Source organism: Tympanuchus pallidicinctus, unplaced genomic scaffold, assembly GCF_026119805.1.
Source record: "Tympanuchus pallidicinctus isolate F22 unplaced genomic scaffold, pur_lepc_1.0 scaffold15, whole genome shotgun sequence".
NCBI lineage: Eukaryota > Metazoa > Chordata > Aves > Galliformes > Phasianidae > Tympanuchus > Tympanuchus pallidicinctus.
Window position 1 is genome coordinate 30,495,701 of NW_026294669.1, and position 22,712 is coordinate 30,518,412.

At 37.3% G+C, this 22,712-nt stretch overlaps 1 protein-coding gene across 1 annotated transcript in view; it reads left to right on the forward strand.

Annotated features, from left to right (window-relative positions):
• Nucleotides 1-20,750, forward strand: part of CALCRL (calcitonin receptor like receptor) — a 62,989-nt gene extending 42,239 nt beyond the window's left edge. Inside the window, exons 7-13 of the mRNA XM_052676482.1 lie at nucleotides 851-977; nucleotides 3,051-3,204; nucleotides 4,415-4,475; nucleotides 4,594-4,660; nucleotides 10,810-11,028; nucleotides 11,380-11,421; nucleotides 17,091-20,750. Coding sequence (XP_052532442.1) covers nucleotides 851-977; nucleotides 3,051-3,204; nucleotides 4,415-4,475; nucleotides 4,594-4,660; nucleotides 10,810-11,028; nucleotides 11,380-11,421; nucleotides 17,091-17,312 — 892 coding nt within the window. The 3' untranslated portion in view covers nucleotides 17,313-20,750. The remainder of the gene's footprint in view (nucleotides 1-850; nucleotides 978-3,050; nucleotides 3,205-4,414; nucleotides 4,476-4,593; nucleotides 4,661-10,809; nucleotides 11,029-11,379; nucleotides 11,422-17,090) is intronic.
• The last annotated feature ends 1,962 nt before the right edge of the window (nucleotides 20,751-22,712 follow it).

The following is a 22,712-nucleotide window of genomic DNA, read 5'->3' on the forward strand; positions in this document are numbered from 1 at the left end:
TAGAAGTGTTCAGTCATAATCTCACGGATGGCAGCCTCATTCCAGTGGGTCCTCAGCCAAGGGCATACATCAAATGTCTGGACCTGTGGTTTCTTTCATACTGAGCAGGATTACTAGCTGGGGTTACAACAATGCATCATCAGTAGGGTAAAACTAAGCTGTCTCACAATGGTCTAATTAAGTATTATTGTTTTTATTTTTTTAATAACCCTTTGAAATATATTTTAGTCTGAAATTTTATTGCATTATTCAAAGGAAATGTTGAAAATAAACACAAACATTTTGCATATTGCATTTTTTAACTTTCATATTTTGTTTATAACTTGATTATACACGAGAGGTAATATTTTTCACTCTTTTAGTTATTTGGGTATTTCTCTAGCTGTAGGATTAGGGAAGAAAAGTGACCAATAATGTGAGTAAAATAGAATTGTCCTCCAAAAATCCTGGCAGATGTGAGTAAATTGAAACATAACTGACACAACTTCCTCAAGCTTGGGTGTGATGGTGAGTTGGAAGATCATCAGACACTAACAAAAGCAGAATGTTTTCAGAAGCATGTTATTACCGGTATCCAAATTATTTTTAGGTAACCACTGTAATGCAAGTCCTTAGTTGTAAATGTATTTGAACTGAACATACTTGTTTTCCTCCTGTTGTCAAATGAACTAGAGATTAAGGGAAGGTATTACCTTTCACATCATTCTATTAAATTTGGACTGGAGTTGAAGAAAGGGTTGATGTAAGAGTGCATAATAAAGAGCTCTAGTATTTCAAAATTTCAGAGTTGTCCCCAGTTACACATAGCTGCCCCCTTGTGTATTCATTTGTTCTTCTTTCTCTTTTCTAGGAGCTTGAGTTGCCAGAGGATTACTCTTCATAAAAATCTCTTTTTCTCTTTTGTTTGCAACTCTGTTGTAACAATAATTTCACTGACTGCAATTGCCAACAATCAGGAATTAGTTGCAGCTAATCCAGTAAGTGAAAGTATATCTGGCAGCTTTGTTGATTTGTGTGTGAAACATTTCAGCGATGTAGAAGGGAGAAATGAAGCATGAACAGTTGATGAAATGCTGTGTACAGCAAGGGCAAAATGTTCAGTAATAATGTATCCACGCTACATATTGCAACAGATGTCAAACAGTGATTTGGGCCCTTCACATTTGAGGTTTTGAAATAATAAAGCAGCCTCAGAGACAAAGTGTACTGAAGTACTCTTCTGAATTTGTACGGATGACTTCTGCACTGAAACAACTGCAAGAAAGTAGCCTGTTATCGTGATGTCAGTGAGGTTGTGACAGCCGAAGTTTGGTAGTGTATGCTGGCTCTCTCAGCAACTTTTTTAAGGCTTTTGCTTTCGATCTCGAGTTGAAATGAAAATACTTTTTGTCTCTCTCTCATTGGGTTAAGTGTGAATGAGTAGCCTCTCCTGCAAGGCTAGGAACTGAAATGCACATACAGATCCCTAACTGTGGCTTTATTTTTAATTAGATGTGGAAGATAAGTTTTAATTCTGTGACAGGGTAAAAATCCTTGATTCCAACAGCTTCTGGAAAAAGATCAATTCTCTCTTCTGTGAAAGCTCATAAAAATACTGAAAAACAGGCTTGAGTTAGCTGTTAATAATCATTAATATGTGAAGTAGCAGAACACGGTAAAACATTATTGCGTTGTTTATTTGGTTTAAGCTGGTGGACAAAGGAAGGGCAACTGATGTCATCCACTTGGGTTTGTGCAGGGCCTTGGACATGGTCGCACACCACATTCTTGTCTCTAAACTGGAGAGAAATGGATTTTGAAGGGTGGACGATTAGATGGATAAATAATTGGTCACAACCAGAGGGCTGTGGTCATCAGCTCTATGGCTAGATGGAGGCTAGTGATGAGTTGTTTCTCCCGAGAGTCCTGTGCAGAAGGACTTGGAGGTCCTAGCGGATGAAGAGATTGAAATGAGCCAGCAATGCACTGTTGTAGCTCTGAATGCAATCAGTATCCTGGGCTGCATTCAAAGAGGGGTGACAGCAGGTTGAGAGAGGTGACTGTCCCATTCCCCTCTACTCTGTCCATGTGAGGTCTCATTTGGAGTACTGCATCCAGGTCTGGGGCTTCCAAGCAGTTGGCCTTCCTTAGCTCAGAGAACAGAAAGCTCTGGGGAGACCTCATTGTGGCCTTCCAGTATGGAAGATGGAGGCTGATTTATTCCGCAGGCTATAGGACAAGTGATAGGACAAGGGAGAGAATGGCTTTAAAATAAAAGGGAGGAGTTTTAGATGATATATTAGGAGGACATTTTTTTCAAAGGGGGTAGTGGAGCTCTGACACAGGTTGCTCAGAGAAGCTGTGGCTGCCCCATCCATGGAGGTGTTCAAGGCTAGGAGGATGAGGCACTGGGCGGCCTGATCCTGCCCATGGCAGGTGGGTTGGAATTAGATGATCTTTAAGGTCCCTTCCAACCCAATTAATCAAGCACACTGATTTCCATAGGAGAAAACAGGAGAAATAACAGCATCGTATTTCTTATTTGCAATTTCACTCTTTTAGTCTTTACAGCAAGCTCTTACGTAACACTACAATTGAAGAATGTCAGGATATTTTGAATGAGCCTAGTATTTGCAATCAAGAATGCTTATGACTAGAATCGACCGTATGAACTGTATCCTGGGGCTAATTTCAGTTGTGACTAGGTTTAAATTGGAAATATTGTAAGGATGTTTAGAATGTTTATCATTCTGTATGTTGTGACTGGTACAACTGCCAGAGAATTAGCTTCTTCAAACGGTGTTTTTTTTAGTGCGTCTGTTAATTTGAGGGCTCCATTTTAACTGGAATGATCAAACGTGTCACTATTTGTGACAAAGGGAGATATTATCATTACTGCTTCCTGCCATCGTGCTTGAGGATGTTCGCTTCTTATATTGGCTTAGTAAAAATAGACTGGCTATAAAAAATGGAATTTGAATTCTGTAAAATAAAATATTTTTTCCAAGTACTTCTCTGTGAGATTTTTGCAAATTAAGAATTCATATTGTACTGTGTTTTCTTTTCCACAGGTTAGCTGCAAAGTATCAATGTTTATCTACCTGTACCTAATGGGTTGCAACTACTTCTGGATGCTGTGCGAAGGCATTTACCTGCACACCCTTATTGTGGTGGCTGTTTTTGCTGAGAAACAGCACTTGATGTGGTATTACCTTCTTGGCTGGGGTACGCAATTTCACGCTGTATTTTCAGGCCAGTGCTATCTTTAACTCCTTTTCATGAGCGGTTGAACAGCTGTCCTGTTGCTTCTCTGAGGTGGTAGATTTGAACAATGACAGCATGCCCTTCTTCTTTGTCTGTTATGTTTTAACAGGCCTAGAAATATTAATATAGGAAGTTGAATGTAGCTCTATCTTTGCTGAAAGAGAGATTGTTTCTGTTGTCAGGAAGTGACTCCTCCTTTGTACAGAGAAAATAGTCTCTTATTATAAAAAGACATTAAGAAGTAATTATTCATTGTTCCTCACTGAAGATATTTATTCAGGAATGAATGTTTGTTTTCAGAGAAGTCTTGCCATGTCTAGGGTGGAGGGTCAAAACTGAATGGCTAAGAACTTATTTTTCCAGCAGTTCCATTTGACCTGTATTGTTCACTCTGCAAATACGGAGTAGCTGTAGCTAACGATCTGAAGTAATATCCGTGTTAGAACTAATAAGCCAAACCCGGTGGTTTCAGATAGTGTAGAACAGCATATACACAAAGTGCGAGTGAGGACTTGTTCCTCAGCTTATTGCATGGGCACTTTCAGCTACAGCATGACTCGGTGCCTGTGTCACTGGCCGTACCACAATGGGCACAGCTGAGATGAGGTTGAGAGCTAACGTACTCTGTGGTTTCTAAAAAATAGGGATCACCAGGATGTGAAGCACCTCAAATAATTATTCTTTTAAATTTAGTACATGCTAGGTTTCTAGCCTGTTTAATTTTATTTAATTCTTTATTTTTGCAAGGAATATTGTTTTATGGATACCCAGAAAATACCAGGAGGAACACAGTTAACATGGTTAATCATGTTATTTATGTACAGTTACAGACAGAGGTATACTTATCTTACTTAGCGTTGAGCGTTACTGCAGATTGTAGCAGATTCACAGAAAACCATCTGTGTTAATATTCTAAATAATTATAAATTTTGATTTGCCTCTTCTTTCTATACGTTGATATGGATTTTCAGATAGGAGAGTGGGAATAAGGTTTCATACGCTCCTCTAAAATAAATCTGGGAAAATAGAAACTGGATTGATCCTTTTTTTGCTCTGCACTTACAAATGATTTGGATGAGGTGGAGGATCTCTGCAGAAGATGCAAGTTTAGTTAGCTATTTATTTATTGGCTAGTAAGTTTGTGTATTAAGAAAATGCTTCTTATTCGCAGGTTTTCCACTGATCCCTGCCTGCATACATGCTGTTGCTAGAAGCTTGTATTATAATGACAAGTAAGTAGTATCTCAATTTGCTTTGCAAAATGATTACTTTTAGTTTAAGGAGAAGAATAAGGAATAGAACAGATAACAAAATACCAAATGTTTTTCTTTCCTTGCTTCTTTTCTCTAGCTGTTGGATCAGCTCTGATACTCATCTGCTCTACATCATCCATGGCCCTATTTGTGCTGCTCTATTGGTAGGCATTTTTCAAATAATTTTTCTCACTTGACTTTATAAATTGTTCTTGGTGGCTTATAAAGTAGTTTAAGCTCTTTCCTAACAGTCATTCATTTACAGGATTCTCACTTAACCCAGTAAGTGTCCTAAAAACATAAGATACCTATGTCTTGGCCTTTCTATGGAGCTATTACACAAATCTTTGCTATTGAAGAAATAAATTTGAAGTAATTTAAGACTTCACTTTACTTAAATCAATGTTATATTTAAATTATTCTAAGATTGAATTTAACCAAATAAATGCAGTCAGTAGTTAATTTCTAAATAGGAATAAGTTCATAGTAAAAGAAAATGCTAACAGACATAATTACCTTAACAGAAACTTGAAGCTCGTCTGGCAAAGATATTAAATATCTGTGTAATGACTTCCAGTTTGTGCTAGGAAATTAAGAATGATAACATTAAGTAACCTTCAGAAACATTTTGGTTTCGGATGTATATGAACTTCCTCTGCTTTTAAATGTTTTTGGATATTCATGGGGCACTTCTGTGCAGAGAGAAATCACTCTGAAGACTGTTCCATAATTCCTGTGGTTCTTGTGATTCAGTTTCAGTCACAGTGAAGTTGACTAGTGAATGTATATTTTATAGGCCATTTTGACACCATGACACATCTGTGATCCTCTGCTTGGGAAGCCAGAGGTAGTCCCCATGAAATTATTGAGATCCATGGCCCTCGGCATGTTACTGATAATACCTTGCTCTGTTAGGTCATCCATACATGTTGTCTTAAAGACAAGTTAACTAGTACTTTAATTTTTAAAGCTAAAACCAGATCTAAATCCTGTAATCCAATTTACACAGAAGATGAAATCTTGTTTTCTCAGAAAGCAATATTATTTTTTGCTCACTTGAATGGCACCATATTTCACCCTTAATTGTAATGTGGGATCATTACTTCCTTTGCGTAGGTGTCAATTCACAGATCTGTCACTTTAGAAAAGCTCTTTAAAGCTGAGATATAATTGCTTAAACAACAGCAGAAAAAAAACAAAAACAAAAACTAGTATGAGAATGATACCATTTTTTACTAATTGACCTCATTTTAGGATGTAAGATCACTTTCTCCTTCCAGCAGTGGCCTCAACAAAATCATACAGTGGTAAGGGTCCTACTTACTTCAGACGCTCGTACAGGATCAGTCCAAAACTATCAAGTCTTCTTTTCACTCAAGGCAACACTAAGTGTCTTTTGGTTTTATTAAGAGCATAATAATCTGCTGTGTGTGATGGCTTTTGGCAGAATCCCTATCCGTTGTCTTTGCAATTTACAAATAAATACACATTTGATTTTCGTATATTTTTCAGGTACTGCATTTTTCTCACCTCAGTGCAATCAGCAGATTTATTTGAAAACCAGGAAAGAATAGCAGTTTAGACCCGAGTACACAACTTGCTTGTGATATGCGTGATGTGACAATACCGTAGAAGATTTTATGTATTTATTTACTTGCTTTTAGGTAACAAAAAAAATTAATACGTTGATTCAGAGAAGACAGGCAAGAGATAAAGACAGAAGATGAAATGCATGTGTTCAGACTTGGTGAACAGAACCCTCATTTGCTTCCCAGCTTGCTTGCCAGATACAATTTTCACACTTTACTAAGCATGACCTGCTTTAGTAGAAGTTTAAGTAACAATATTAAACTGCAAATTAGATAACAAGGGAAAAGACACAGTTTCTATTTGCAGGAGGAAGATATTAAAGGGCATGAAGAGAATTGTCAAGGGGGTGCTGGGAAAAATTGGCCAAAGCCAATGGGGATTAGGTCTTTAACCCTTGCACATCACTGAAAATTGTACAATTACATAATGTTAGCAACAAAAATGCTGGTCCCTGCTATTATGTAACTGTGACCAGATCCCTGCCAAAGAATCTGAAGATGGGAGCAGACCTGAATTGCATTTTGATTGGAGTTGTCTTCAGTTGCTCATTTAATTGTGTTGTGCCTAAGCAACCACAATTAAAGAAATAGAGTGGGAATGAAACAGTAGAGAACGATGTTAGTTATTACAGCAAGTTTGCAGGTGGCATCAAGCTGGGTGGTGCAGTTGACACGCTAGAGTATGGATGCTAACCAGAGGGACCTTGTCAGGCTTGAGAGGTGGGCCCTTGCCACCCTTATGGAATTCAACATGGCCAAGTGCAAGGGTCCTGCACCTGAATCAGGGCAATCTCAAACACAGATACAGGTTAAGCAAAAAATGGCTAGGAAGCAGCCCTGAGGAGAAGGATTTACGAGTGTCAGTTGATGAAAGATTCGACATGAGCCGGCAATGTGCACTTGCAGCCTAGAAGGCCAACCATATCTTGAATTGCATCAATAGAAATATGACCAGCAGGTTGAGGGAGTGATTCTGCCCCTCTACTCTGCTCTTGTGGGACCCCACTTGGAGAACTGTGTCCAATTCTGGGGCCCCCAACACAAGAAGTACTTATAGCTGTTGGAGTGAGTCCAGAGGAGGACCACAGAGATGATCGGAGGGCTGGCATGCCTCTCCTAAGAGGACAGGCTGAGGGACCTGGGGCTTTTCAGCCTAGAGAAGGCTTCAGGGAAATCCAGGGAGATGAGGCTGTGAGCAACCTGGTCTATTGGGAGGTATCCCTGTCTATGGCAGGGGGTTGGAACTAAGCAATTTTAAAGATCCCTTGCAACACAACCCATTCTATGATTGTATGATTACAGTAGACAAATACTGATAAAAGTGGAGGGAGACTTCAGAGTTGGATATGCCAGTATGCTAGTGTTTTAGTTAGCTTTGGCACCACTAAAGCTATGCCGTTATTTGTATAAATACTCAAGGAATGGTTATTTTTGTCCAGCAGTAAAACCATAAATGAGGATCTTGCCAGTGTCTTAGACTGACATCTAGTGATTTTGTACTAGAAGGAAGTTCAGGAGCCTCAGTTTGTTTCTGCTTTTGTCACTGACCTGTTTCATGAATTTAAGCTGGACTTGGTTCAAGAAGTTGAAAGCCTAGCATTCATGTACTCAGCCTAGAGAATGTCTGTAAGTTGGGTATAAAACATGTATTCATGAGCACATACAAGTGCACGGCCCAAGGAAGCCATGCTCAGGTAGGCTTAGATCTGAAGTTGCATACCTGAATTAAAAGCAAGCAGTGGCTACCATAAGTGTCTAAGAATATGTGAGTTTCTGGATCCAAAAATGATTTGTTTATAGCAACCAAGAATTAATTTGAACAGGATTTAAATACTTAGTACTGCTAAGCACAAACTGGATGTGGAGAGAAGTAGAAATATCAGAGACCTTGGGAATTTTTAAATCAGGAATTGCAGGTCAGAGACTGCACGTAACAACTGCTCTGAAGGCGGAACATAAGTTCTACTCAGTTCATAGCATAGGCTCCAAAACTTCATCTAGGATTCCCTTCCCTGCCTTTGTTTCTGTCTTTGTTCACTTGCCTGGATTGATGTTTGTGTCACTGTGCAGCTGCCAGTACTTTTCTGTGTGTTCATGCTGCAGCTAGCACAACAGAACTCCTTTGGGGCTTTGCAAACCATCACAGTCAATCTGATGATAAAACAGAGTAGTTTCATTGGCCTATTTTTCCTTAAGGGCAAAGATCTACTCTCTACCTCGTTCAAATCAAGACTTATCCATTTCAGTAAGAATTTGGTTTGTCCTCATACTTGCTCCCTATACTTGTGACATTGGTTATACGTACTTTTACTAACTCTCACATTGCTCTTCTTAAGTGGATCCTATTTTCTGTCTCACTTTCCTGTCCTGATATTTACTTGCAAGCACTGAATGTGTTTATTTTCTTTTTTGTTTGTTTTGTTTCGGTGGGTAAATAAAAAATCAGAAGAACTCTGTGCATTTACAAATGAAATAATTTTCTCAGTGGTATTTACTTCCATCTGCTGCTACTTTCATCCTCCGTTAGCATTCTAAGGACAGTATTATAGGGATTGGTTATGCTACCAAAGCACAAGAGGGGTGAAAATTCTGAGAGAGGCTGATGCTCTACTAGTAATTTAAGTGAGATTAAATTTAGAAATGGAGTATGGATTTATTGTCTGCGTGTGCCATAGGGAGTTGGATGAGAATCGTGTGCTGCATAAAATTTTAATGGATCCCTTGGGAGAGAACCAAAAGACCTTGGTTGCTTAAACAAAGCCAAGAGGTAGTTGGAATATTCCAGAAGAAATTAATGCAGTAGCTTCCTATGTAAAACAATTTCCTGTTAAAATGATTGAAATAGCATGTAAGTAGAATATAAATAACATAACATATCTGTCAAGGGCCACGTTGCTGAAACAATGCACAGCTGTCTGTCATGAAAAGCTTAATTGACATGAGAGGAATTCTGCCAGGATTGTGGAGAACATGGTGACACACATGGTCTGATTGGCTTCCCTGTTTGTACTTGTGCTATAGAGAGGCAGAGGCTTGCTAGACCGGGAACTCCTATTTACTGTAGAAGGGACTTTTCTGTGTTTCTGATTATTTCTTTATTCCCCGCTTCCCCTTTTTTCTCTATATAATTGTTGACAAGAAAGACAATTTATCTGAAGATAAATGAACTAGACTCTCCTTCTCCGCCTTCCATAGTGGGAATCTAGACAGCATTGTCTTGCCTCTTGTGTCCTTGGGCAAGGGCTTGGATTGGCTGTGCTCTCTCCAGGCTACTTTTAGCTGTAGTTTTATGGTGGCTTGAGTGTAGTTTCTCTAGAGGGTTGCCATTGTTTCAGGAATAAAATACAACCCTACCATTGCTGTTTCTCTAGTGATTTGCATCCTTGGACTGTTGCGACTGTTGTATGTATACGCACACACATATATGTGAGAGTATTGCTTTTCTGGTCGATAATGAGCGCTAACATGCCGAATGAGATTCAGTATGGATAGCTGTGAATTCATATTCATAGCTGAAAAAAAGGGCAAAAAAAAAAAAAAAAAAGAATAGAGAAGCATTTTAAAATACAAAGATGGGAGAATGTCATTCTTTACTGGACCAACCTAAAAGGCATAATCTCTTAATAAATAGAAAATGCCCAGATCAGTTTATTTCCTCTGCTGTAAAACAGGGGACTTTCTGAGATCATTTTGCCAAAATAAAATTGTAAGGATTTGATATAGTTCACTTAGTTCTGTGGCACTCAGGACATTCTTTCAGATTATTACTCTAGGTCTTCAAAATAGAATTATGTATTTTTTTCCCCTTTTTATGTTGAAATGTTAAGAGCATGTTACGGTTATGTTACTGTTTTTAAACTGTAATAGATAGAAAGGTCAAGATAGATTCAACTGTTTTTCATATAAAATGACAATAATAATGAAAACTTTTTATGTTTTCAAATTCAAGCCTCTAAAATGGATCTGACTGATCACTGAGGTCTCGGTAAACAAGAAAGGATAGATATTAAACCAGGTAGAGTCAGATTTTTACATTGCTGTAAGGATCTCAACTGCAGAGACCTGTGCTCAAGTTGTGTGTTACATTGCTAATGGATCACTGAATTTTTAGGAGCTAATTTCAATCAGACTGTGATTACTGATGCTGTGGTGATATCCATGTCCTGTGCTTACCTTTTCCCAGAAACTCTCCAAGGAACATCATTACAGCTCATACATGGCTGTTAAAATAGAAAACTGGAAGCAAGATAGAAAGTGTCTTCAGCTTTGCACTGGATGTCAGAGCTTTGGGCATGCTGGCTTCCATAAGATGATACTTGTGCATCAGTCATGGCCAGCAATTCATTTCTGTTCATTCTTTTTTACTAGACAGCGACTGCCATTCTGTTCTTCAGAAGCTGCGGTTTGAATTTCTCATGAGCATCATTGGGATTGGTACTATTACTGTAATAGCACAGAAAATGCATACGGATTGTAAACACTGGAAGATAAGACTAACCCGGATTGACACTCAAAAGGGTAGAAGAGGCTCTGGAATTAAATGTCAGAGCCCAGTCAGCCTCATTCTCTTCAAGATGTTTTCAGAGTGTTAACTTTTGCTTATTGTATAGCCAGAATGTTTTCTATGTAATACATGGCTTTTTGAGTAGTCTGGCTCTTAGTGTCCCCAGATAGTTTGCAAACTATTTTCAGAATAGCTTCAGTGTCCTTTTCTTTTCCAACAGGTGAATCTTTTCTTCCTGTTAAATATTGTCCGTGTGCTCATAACCAAGCTGAAAGACACCCACAAGGCAGAATCCAACCTATACATGAAAGCAGTACGAGCTACCCTCATTCTGGTTCCCCTGCTCGGCATTGAATTTGTGCTGTTTCCATGGCGACCAGAAGGTCGAATCACTGAGGAAGTCTATGAATATGTGATGCACATCCTTATGCATTACCAGGTAGGAATTAAATATTTTTTGCCCACTTGAGCTAGATTAGCTGTTGGCATATGAGGCAAATAAAGGACAAATTTTCCTTATTTTAGTTTGTAAAGACCTTTACGCAATAGTCCTGTAAACAACTTCAGCTTTCTCAGTATACTGAATTTTCTTTTCTCTGAAGGAAAGAAACATTGCATGCTCTACTACATTTTTGTAGGGTGTTATTAGGAACTATACGCAGATTTTAGATTTGTAGAATATTTTGTTTGCTATGTATATAGGAATTGTATCGGGAACCTCTAGTTGTATTACAAACCTGAAAAAATGCCACATGCGTGTGAAATAAAGAAGGTTATCTTAATTTTACAGGGTCTACTGGTCGCTACAATTTTCTGCTTCTTCAATGGAGAGGTAAAGTAATAGTTTTTATTGTATTATTTTGTACATAGAGATTTTATATATTCTAGCAATTAAGGAGATTGCACACCTGAAAAATATAGTTACGAACTCAGAGCTTAATAGCTCATTGTGCTTGGGTCAAAATGTCTTGAATATCTCAAATAAGAAGTGTACTTCTGAAAAATTGTGATTAGTTAATTCCAGCAGCTAACTTCTTTATTCTTGTGTCAGAGAATTGCACTGTTTCAGTAATATATGGAACTGATCCTTGTTGCAACTAATAAGTTATTTCTGTTAACTTGAATAGACTAAAGTCTTGTCAGCTAAGCTTTACGCTTGAGAGTAACTTACAGAGTTAGTGTTAAAGATAAACATACTAGAAAGGCTAAATACATATGCATACACACGCACACACTAAATTTCTCACTGCAATTTTTGCAACTCTTACTTGAAAAAAGAACCAAAACAAACAGATAAAAACATCCCACCAAAGAAGTAAGGCTTTTCCAACTCTTTTGGCAGAAGAACAATTACAGTGCTGTCCTTATTCTTACACATCTGTTTGTTCATTTTTTTCTGCATTTAGTGCAGTTGTAGTATGGGGCTGTAAGCAGATGTGTGGGAGTAACCAGATGTTTTCATAGGACTGAATCCTTAGTTTCTTTTATCACGTTGTGTTCTTACATAATGTTATTGGACCAGTAATATTTACTTACGTGTGAAGTATATGGCTAATATTTGATTCAAATAGGTCTTGCTTACTCCTCTCCCTCTTAAATTTGAAGCTATCTGAATTGCAATTAATATTCCGTGTGATTTTAAGATACATTTTTTTCCAACAAAAGTATGAGTGTCAGTGATTGTCATCATTATTATTAATTTTAGCTAAGGAGGCAGAAAAGATCAAGAAAGACCGATTTCTTTTTACAGTTCATAAGGTCTGGGTCAGTGGTTTTGATCTGGTTTTATGGCAAGGTGATCCAAGTTCGAGTCTCTGCTTATGTATTTGATTCAAAACAGAGCATATCACTAAGCATTATGGATCTGGTTTGGTTACTGTCCCATGTTCAGAATAAGTATTTTATACACTCTTTCCCTTCTAAGAGGCATTTGAAAAATAAACAGACAATTTGCTTTGTCTCAATGCAAAATGTGGACAAAAATATTTAAAATTTACACAGTTTCTATGAAACAATATTGTCCAATGCTCAGCTCTGCCTTTTATCCCTCTTGGTCTTCTGAGGCTACTTTAATCCTACCTCTGGCAATGATTTTGTTTCATCTGATCATTTTCCGCATTTTACAAACTCATGGTTTTCACACTGCTCTCTTCTGCTGCATAAGAAAAGCAAAACCTAGTTGTTCCTCTAAGGGAGTATTAGCAGAATATCCCTGGGCTGATGAGTGTATAAGATGAGCTCCTCCGCAGCTGCTGCAGATGGTAACAGGTGAACAATTTCTTGAACATCTCTGGTCAGGTTAATTTAAAAAGTGGATTCGGACGTTTAAACAAAATGTTTAGATCCTGTGTCTTTTTGTTTTCAGTTACACATTTCTTTCCATTTGCTTTCTATATAGCAGAAATTTAGGCTTTTTAAGCAAGTTTAAATTCTGATTGCAGTGCTTCAGTTATCAATATTGACCTTTTTTCAATTCATTGCGCTTTGTTGGGGAGAGGATTTGTTGCTTTATAACCACTTGGACGAGTAAGAAAACTCATGGGGAGAATAATAATATAGTTAAGAAAAAATAGTTGCTTAAAAAAAAAAAAGGTAGAATAAAAAATGTGGCTTCTGGCATGTGAGCCTGTAGGCGTATGTGTGTTCTGTTGCCATTATCGTATGTTGCTGTCATAACAATGCCTTAACTCATCCTGATACTGTAGCTTAGCTGTTGTGTACAAGACCTTTCCTATCAGCATCTGTCACAGCAACTCCTTGTTATGTTCTGTACCAAATGGCTTCAGTGTGAACACTTGTGTGCTGTTCTGTAGCAAGTCTAGGGCTTGGAGATGAATCCTGAGACTAGAATCAACTCGTTGAATGAAAACAGAAGAAAGATATTCCAGTAAGATACTAGCAATTTAAAATGCTACAAGTATTAGTTTGTTTATCTAAATACTATTTCCCAAATGCTACTGCAGCTTCTAATGTTTCCTATCAACATTAAGAGCCAAATCCTGTTCAAGGAGTGGCTTGCAGGCCTTTTCAGACAATGGCCAAAAAGGGAATTAAAAAATCATCTGCTAACAGAATGAGAAGAAACTAAGTAACATTTAAGAAAAAAGTGTTGGAATGCTTTGTTGGCTGTAGCTACGAAACATCTCCAAACTCATTGGACAGTGTAGCTAGGGATGTCCTGTCAAATCCAGTGCCAGCATCTGTTGCAACTGTCACTGCAGCTTCTACAGCAGATAACGGCATACATGCAAACCCTTCCACTTTATATTCTCTGGCAGGAATTCCCTAAGGACACTCATGTTCTGCTTATGTCCTAGCATCCACAGAGTATGATGCTTCTTGACTACTTCTTGATGCTTCCCAATTGGAGTGGGCTTATGGCTGACTTAGGGGTGATGCAGGTTGCAGTAATGGGAGAAGCTTGTAGCAGCTTTCTCTGTAAAAAGAAAGTAGAAAAATTCCTATGACCTAGTAATAGATCATAATATGTACTTATGATATGATTATGTTAGACATGTGAAGTTTGTGGCTTTGGAGTTCTTTTATTTTTGGTTTTGGTAGTGGTAGTTTTTCCCCTCATTCCAGTAGTCATTGGGAATGTGGTTAAGGCTACAGTCTCAGTTCTGCAGGATTATAAAAAAGAAATTCTTAATAGGCAAGGTTTGGGACTTTTGTTCCTCATTTTTTTGGGGGGGCATGGGGGAAAGAGGGGAGGGACTACTGAGCCATTACATTTGTGTTACACTGACATCAGAGTACTAGTATGTTAAAGAAAGTGCAAGTCATTGAAGCTCGTTGGAAGGAGCCATTACTAATAAGGTTAGGAAGTATGAATGCTTAAGTTGGAATTGGTATCTGTATTAATGAGACATGCAACTACGTTTGTGACATTGTTTACTTTGAAAAAATACATTGGTTAATATTTTCTCACAATGTTGCCCATCCTGAGCTGAATCTACAGCCCTGTCCAACTGCTCAAAGTTGAGGAAAAGAGCAATAGGTCGTTTGCTCTCGCATAATCTGTAGAGGTGTGCATGCTGCATGCCGTTCAACAGTATGAACAGTGGTGGAAATTAGCTGTCTCATTGATTTTTCCCATCTTCTATGAATGATTGATTGGACAGAAGGTAGCAATAATACATGAAAGGATGTAACGCCCTACCAGAATAGACACAGAGAAGGTCAGAGGTGAAATACTGACTCAGCAGTAACAGAGAGGCTTTTGGAAGAATGCCAGGTGTGTGTGGCTTAGTTAGAAATGCACCAAGAGGATGTGATGGGCACCAGGGAGGGCATAGAGGAAACTGTGTGCCGATATGGAAATTATCCTTTATAGCAATTTGTCACTGGTGAGAAAGCAGCCTGAACAGAGAATTTTCACACCAGAAATAGGCAGCAGGCACTTGTCTTGCAGAAATTCCAGAAGCTCTCTTGAGATGTGGGGACTGATTTCCTCTGATTTACAAATATTGTTTACAACTGCAATAAGCCTAATTACTGGAGCTACTAGGAGGATATACGGGAGTGGGTTTCTTTCGCAACCTGGCAATTCTGTTTTATTTCCCAACTCTGCCAATAGGTTTCTCTGACTTTGCTTAAGCCATTTAGTTGCAGTTGTTATAGTTTTCCCATCCCCTGCCTATTGTCTGTCTTTCTGAAGTGAACGTTCTTCATGATGATATTTTTTTGTTGTTTCTTTCTCCAATAAGACACTAATCTTAATGAGGAACTTTGCTATGGAAAGGATAAAAATTGGAACAAATGAAAACTTAGTGAAATGCAGAGATAGATATAATTAAGAAATACATTCTAAGTTTCCTTCTCAGACAATTTGGAGTTTTCAGAATGCTTCTTCTCTTGTGTTTTTGAGGGATGGAGTGGTGACAGTGGTGGACAAAAGAACGGCAGCTGATATAATCTCTCTGGACTGGTGCAAGGCCTTTGATACGGTCCCACTCTATGTCCTTACCTCTTAACTGGAGAGAGAGAGAAAAATTTGAAGGCTGGATTATGAGGTGGATAAAGAATTGGTTGGGTGGCCACAGTCAGAGGATTGTTGTCAGGTGGAGGCCAGGTCTCAGCAGTGTCCCTCAGTGGTCTGTCTCTGGACTGGTACTCTTGCAGCCCAGAAGGCCGACAGTATTCTGGGCTGCATCAAAGGAGGAGTCAGCCCCTATCTGGAGTGTTGTATTCAGGCCTGGGGCCTCCAGTACAGGAAAGATGTGGAGTGGGTCCAGAGGAGGACAGCTTCCTGTTCAGACATTTTAAAGGGATTTAAATAGCTTTTTGAACATAGGAGAAGAGCATCTCTTTCTGCCCTAAAATATTAATCTTTTATGGAACTGATTCGATATTTCATACTTTCTTTGTTAATAGTTTTGAGAGATAAGAAGTCAGTACTGCATGCAGGAAGTCAAAAATGTACATCTTATTCTCATTTATTTTTCATGTTTAAAGACAAAATAAAATCAGGAAAAAAAGCCAGTGTGTTATAAAAATGTAAAGAAACACAGTTTTTACACTGCAATGTCAGTATCTAAGTGGGGGAAGGTTAGTTATTCTGTGTGTTTAATTTAAACGAGACCAGTGATTTAGGGTACGCTGCTGGATAAATTTAGCTGTCAGCTCTGACTAGCATTTCATTTACAACTGTACTTTCCCAGTCCATGCAGGAAAGATTTTCAGTGTTGCTGGCCATTGGGCGCAAAGTTTTGCTGAAGAGGAAACAAAATACTCATGATCTGTAGGCAATCATTTGAAAAGCTGGTACTTCAAAGAAGATATTTTGAATGAAACAACAGTAGCTGTTGCCATTCTTAGCATTCCTTACTTGGCATCTTGACTCAAAACTGATCCCGTGTGAATTTAATCAATGTGACACTTCATCTATCACACATGCGCAGGTGTTTAAGCATAATGTAGGAGAGGAAGTCCATGATAAACATAACATCCTTTCTGTGGAGACATGTAAACAAGCTGGGGCCTTGAGCTATTTTATCGTCATTATTTTTAACTCTGGTAGAAATGCAGTGTTCAGGAAATTGTCTTTCATCAAATTGTCATTTGATGAAGTAGTAGTCAGAAATTAATAAAGGCTTTTTTGTATCAGAACTGTAGCAGAAATAATCTGTGGTATCTGAACTGTATGAGAGTTTGCAGTTGCTACAGTTGCAACCTTAATGTAAGGATGAGCAGAAATTATCTTTTTTTTAACTGTAAATCTTGTCTGTCCGGATTTGACTTCAACCCACAGGGAAAAACTAGAAAATGGTGTTGCTGCTACTCCTTCATAAGCTAGCAAATTTGGTGTGAAGAGCACAAATAATGTCTATTTACATTTTAATTCTTTCAGAATATCTCATGTGACATATCACACCTAGGTACCCAGGATTACTGAGCCTTATTACCAAATTTTCTGAGACATTTATTATGGCATTCATTTGTCAAATCATTGAGTCTGACGTATCTTTTATGAGCATTTGTTTTTGTTTCCTGTCATAGGTCCAAGCTGTTTTGCGAAGACACTGGAATCAGTACAAAATCCAGTTTGAGCACAGCTTCAGCCACTCAGATGCCATGCGCACTGTTTCCTATACAGTATCAACAATCAGTGATGTTCCAGGCTACAGCTACAACCACGACTGCACCAGTGAACATTTAAATGGCAAAGGCTATCATGACATGGAGAGCGTAGTTTTAAAAACTGAAAAGTTATATGGTTGACTGAAAAGACTCTGCATATGCCGGTGTTCACCCTCATAGTTTATGAACTTGAAGTTTGATTTGATGACTTAATGGCCAGAAGATTCAGTCTAACTTGGGAGTATGACCTTCTCCTGAATGATGCAAACTAAACCAACTCATTTTCGTATGTATAAATATATGTGTCTGTGTTTGTCTATTGATAGTATGGACATCCATACATGTATCTATCCACTTAGCTATACATATATGTGTATTTACATAAGTATACAAACGTTGCCTCTTCAGTTTCTACTATGTAGACAAAGTTGGCAATTTTTTGTACAAGGGGAATCAATGAATGAAGGATTTCGTATTTTCTTGGAAGTTTCTATGAAGACGGGGTTGTACTGAAGCCACTTCATTTGCCTATAGAAACTTAGGGTGTAAATACCATACTATATTGTCTTAATCAAACCTAAAACTGAACAAAGGAAAATTGTTAAAATAGGTGCAATAGTTACAGCAGCTTGTTCAGGTTAATTTTATGTCCAGTATTTTATTGTCAAAAAGCAACAAAAAAACACCAACAGATAGTCTAAGATAATAGACTCAAGATACTAATGCTGAGCCAGTTGGATTTTGCAACTGTTTTTAATGAAGCATCAGAGATGCTAGTACAAGTCTAAGATTCTATTCACTTGTGTATTGCAGCATAACAGTTTACAGCAAGCCTTGAACAGTTTTATTTAAACTGTTTTCACATACACAGGAGTGTCTCCTCCTCTTCAAGCTTATGAATGTAGATGAGATCAATGATGAAGCCTTACTGAAAAGTAAGAAAGAGTACAGAAAGAATAGTAACCTGAATACCTATAAATCCATCTGACTATTAATTCAAGCTTATGGAACTTCACTGTCTGCTTAAGCATTTTACTTGGCTGGGAAAAATAATGTACAGATTTTGTTATAGCCATGTGGTTTGTTTTGTTTTTCTTTTAAGTATTTCCATGGCCAATATGCCTGAATGCCTGATAAAATTATTCCTTTGTTTTGGAGGGCAATGTTTTGATTACGTTTGTGACTTGTTTATTTAGGGAAAAGTGGACTGGACTGAACACAGTGAAAATGATTTGCTATCTGTGAAGCCAGTGTATGAGATAGATTAATCAAGCAAATTAACATCAATAACATATTATTCCTTTTTTTTCTTTTTCTTTTTCTTTTTTTTTTTTTTTTTTTGAAAATCCAATATAGGATTTGCCTTAGAAAACTTTAAGAATTTTAATATTATTTGAGAGGTGCTTGATTCAGACCAGTTCTTTTTAAGGAAGTTATTGCTTTTGGTTGTACTGGTTTATAAAGGTCTCTCTGAAGAATGAGAAGGTTGTGGATATTTAAAATGTGTCTAGCAAACCTGTGTACATCTTTATGCATCAAAGAAATAGTAGTTATATTAAGTGAAACAAAATGCTGAAGTATAAGAGATGAATTTGTAATAGTCTTATTAAAAAAAATCTAAGAAGTAGAAAAATGTGTTATAGGTATATTTTGCAGAAAAGTCTACTTCAAAAGTTGAGGGAGAAAAAAAGAGGAGTGGAGACTGGAGCTTATCAACGACGATTATGCTCATGTGCATCAGGTAAGCAGGTAAAAAAACTGAAAGACAGATTTTTCTAAACCACTTTAGTCATAAATACTTAATTTTGTATATGAAGTATTGATTTTTACATCTAAACATTTTTTTCAGTAGCCTTTCTGTAAGCTTCATTAGCATGGAATTAATTTGCTGTTTCAGTATTTATTTTCTTGTAACTTTGTAAGGTCTCACATGCTTTGTATTTAGAAGGAAAATGTTAAGAGGATGCAGTAAATTCATGCCACTTGCACCTTTCATTGTTAATTTTTTTTAACACTGTTGTCTAGAGTTTCAGTGTAGAGTTTTGTTGATGATGTAGTGTCATAACATAGAATCTCAGCTGAGATATTAAAATGGAGATGTCTTGTGCAAGGCTATCTGCTCGAGTGATAGAAATAACATGAAAATCATGTGCTATACTAGAACAGTGTGAAATCTGGAAACCCTGTCTCACAGCATCTGATTATGGTGTCTGTTCCAACATGGTTAGAAGTTGGTTACAACTCAACTTGCTCATTTTTTTTTAAAGTAAATAATTAATTAAGTAATTAAGGGTTACTTAAAAATCTTTGCAATGTTCTGAAAGTGCACGTAGTGCAGGACATCCCTGCTCTGGTATACCAGCTTTGCACACACAGGGGAACAGATCATCAGCTGGTATGAATCTTGAGTTCCAAGTTTGGAATCAGTGGGTACTAGCTGAGAATCAAAGCCTGTGCAGATACTGGTCTATTGGAGACTGCTTCACAGTCCTGGATGGCATATTATATGACAATTATTTCAATGGTACCTGGTGGGTTGTTACAATTAAAACATGTAACAGCTGAGAATATGATATGATACTAGATTTTTATTTCAGTTTACTTCTCAGCTAGGCAGTTAAATTTAATGACCTGCAAATTTGTGTCTTGCGATGCAAAGTACTAAAAGCTAATAGTTCACTGTCTTCTGTTGAGAGATGATTGTAATGGTAATTTATAGGGGGAGACTGCTTTTCCACAGAACCTATCCTGCCTCTAGGTGGTCAGTCACAGTGTGTGTGTTTCTAGGCACACTTTTGAAAAGGAAACACATCGAGCTGGATATGCAAAAAAAGGTTTGTGGCTGTACAAGGAGAGGAACACTCCCTCATCCTCATGAGCTTCTATTTTGCATTGGAAAACATAAATTCCTTATTTTGACTTCCTACCTCACCTTTTTTCAGTTCCTACATAGCTAAGACTAGAGTCTGCTGCTTAATTTATTCCTTTTTTTTTTTTTTTTTGTCACTATAAATTGAAATCAAATCTTTATGCTGAGATTTTGTCCTGTGGTCTATTTTCTACTTTATGGAATATTGTAGTCATTGCCTGTATTGTCTGGAATGTAAGAAAGCTTTTGGGGGCTGTGAGGTTCTTTTCAACAGGCAGACAGTTATCTATTATTGTTCTTTTTTGTTAGTGAACATTTACTGTATCATTAGGAAGGAGGCTACAGAAATGCTCGTCTTAGACTTTGTATAAGTAACTGGCATGTTAGTTATGTGTTAAAGGGAATGTCTATTTTTAATGCTACTGTCATCAATTAGTAAATGCCACAAGTTGATTCTCTGCTGCAGAGTTCCCTCAGTTTATTATTGTATTTAACAGCTATTCTATGTATTGTTTTTTCTTTGTGATGATCTCCTGAAGTGCTTGGCTGTAGAAATGCTGCAACACATACTCCTGTTAACGTCACAAAACGTTTGGGCTGGAAACCCGGTAACATTCAAGTATTGTACTGTGTAAATAAGATGAATAGAAGCTATGGCATTGTATTTATTGTTCCAATAAGGGTGAAATAGAAAAAAATGTGAAAAGTTATTTTTTGGTTGTGCCTTATTTTTCGCTTACCTCTTTCATATGTGTCATCATGCATTTTATTTGCAGAAAGAAATACTACGTTTGCATTCAATAGAATATTTCCATAGTTGAACATTACATTTGTATAAAAGTAGTAATAACTTTCATGTATGTATTCAAATATGGAAATAGGCTTTCACTGACGCTTTTAACTATGAGTTACTGAAGTATTAACTCAAGGAGAAAGTCACTGCAATTTACTCTTTGTTTGTTTATTTGGTGTTTAAAATTCTCCTTGTAATGTATAGTAAAGGTGCTGCATTTGTAGAGTAAGCTTGCTCTTAAAATTCTTTACTAAATAACTTAATATTTAGTGGGGAAAAAAAATTCTGTTCCATCAGAACCAGAGTAGAGACTAACATGAATGCATATTTTCATTCCATTGGCTTTCAACTAAGCCCCAACTAAATAAGGTCCAAATCGCTTAGCTGTGCAGAAGCTGTTTTGTTCCATCAAGACCAGCAACAAGGCAAGTCATAGAAGGAATGAATGAATTTTTTTGGTTGACTTGTTGGATTTTCTGCGTTGTTTTTTTTTTCCTTCACATAGGGCTGATGGTGTCTGTACAGTGATATGAATAGTACGCATGTTTTCGAGCCATAGAATTGTGTTTCTTGATGTGTAATAGCTAAACTCAGCTGATGACCAAACCACTGAAACGTAGATAAAAGGAATGCTGAAGTACATGAACATTAATACTGCAACTTGAATTAAGTTACTACTCACCTTGTTACACCTCAGCATGGACACCAGCCTTAGCAGCATGGGAGCACAGCAGTTCTGGTACAGAAGCAAGTACAGTCGCAGTGGGCCATTGCAGCTCTCCACCTGCACTGCTGCAGGTCATGAGTTTTACATTACTGGGTTAAGTACATTTCTAACTACAGTGAACATTACATTTAGCCATCTATTTCCAAGTGAAATATACAGGAATCCTGTGAACTTGTCAGTGATCAGAAACTGTGAAGGTGGGTGTTCCTTATGCATTACCTTAAGTAAAACCCATTAAACTTAAGCTGTCTAACATTATCTGTTTTACTTGGTCCTAAAATGAAGCATAACTGCTTCAAGAATGTATTAACTTACTTTCTTATTCAAGTAAGATTCCACCCTTGGCTGTTTAAAACACAAGCACAAAGTTTTACATAACACACGAGCTGTCTCCATTGTGTTCCATTTTCAGCTAATCTTAGATTTTACATTTGCATGAACTGAAGGTATGGCTTATAGCTCAAGTGCCAGCACATCTCTCTTTCAGCAGACTTCTTTTTAAAGGTGTACAGAAAATTTGCATCTTGACATGATAAAAGTTTTAGATGGGCAAACAAATAGCTTGCTTCTTTGCTACTAGCTAGCTTATAGTTTTGGAAAGGAGCTCAGTATCACATTTAGCATAAATTCAGAGGTTTTGTTTACTAATTGACATATTTATAGTTTCCTTGTTATACTAGATGATTAAAATCTAGAATGGCACAAAAAAAAAAAAAAAAAATTGGAGGTGGGAACAGTAATTTACAGTTGATTAAAAGTTTTACTGTTGCAATGAGTTGCAATGTCCTCTTATCCATAACTTGTTTTCAAATGGAAAGTAATAACCTGACAGAAATGAGGTTATAAATGTTAATTTTAGTTCTTTTGAGCTATGATACAGTATTTTTAGCTTATTCTAGTTACAATTTAATAGTTCAATCCATTTAATAGAAGTCTAGCGTGCAGGAGTAGCTATACTATCTAGTATATACTCTAATTGCAATTAACTGCTAGTAAATGTACTGTTTTGGCAGTGTTTTTTCTTTTCTTTGTTGTAGGTTTTCTTTCTTAACTAAAGCTGCTAATATTCTTTTGTACCTATTTACTGCAACTAAGAGTGTGGCTTACTGTTCCTTACCAGTGCCTACTGCCACTGGCTGCTTTTCTGTGATA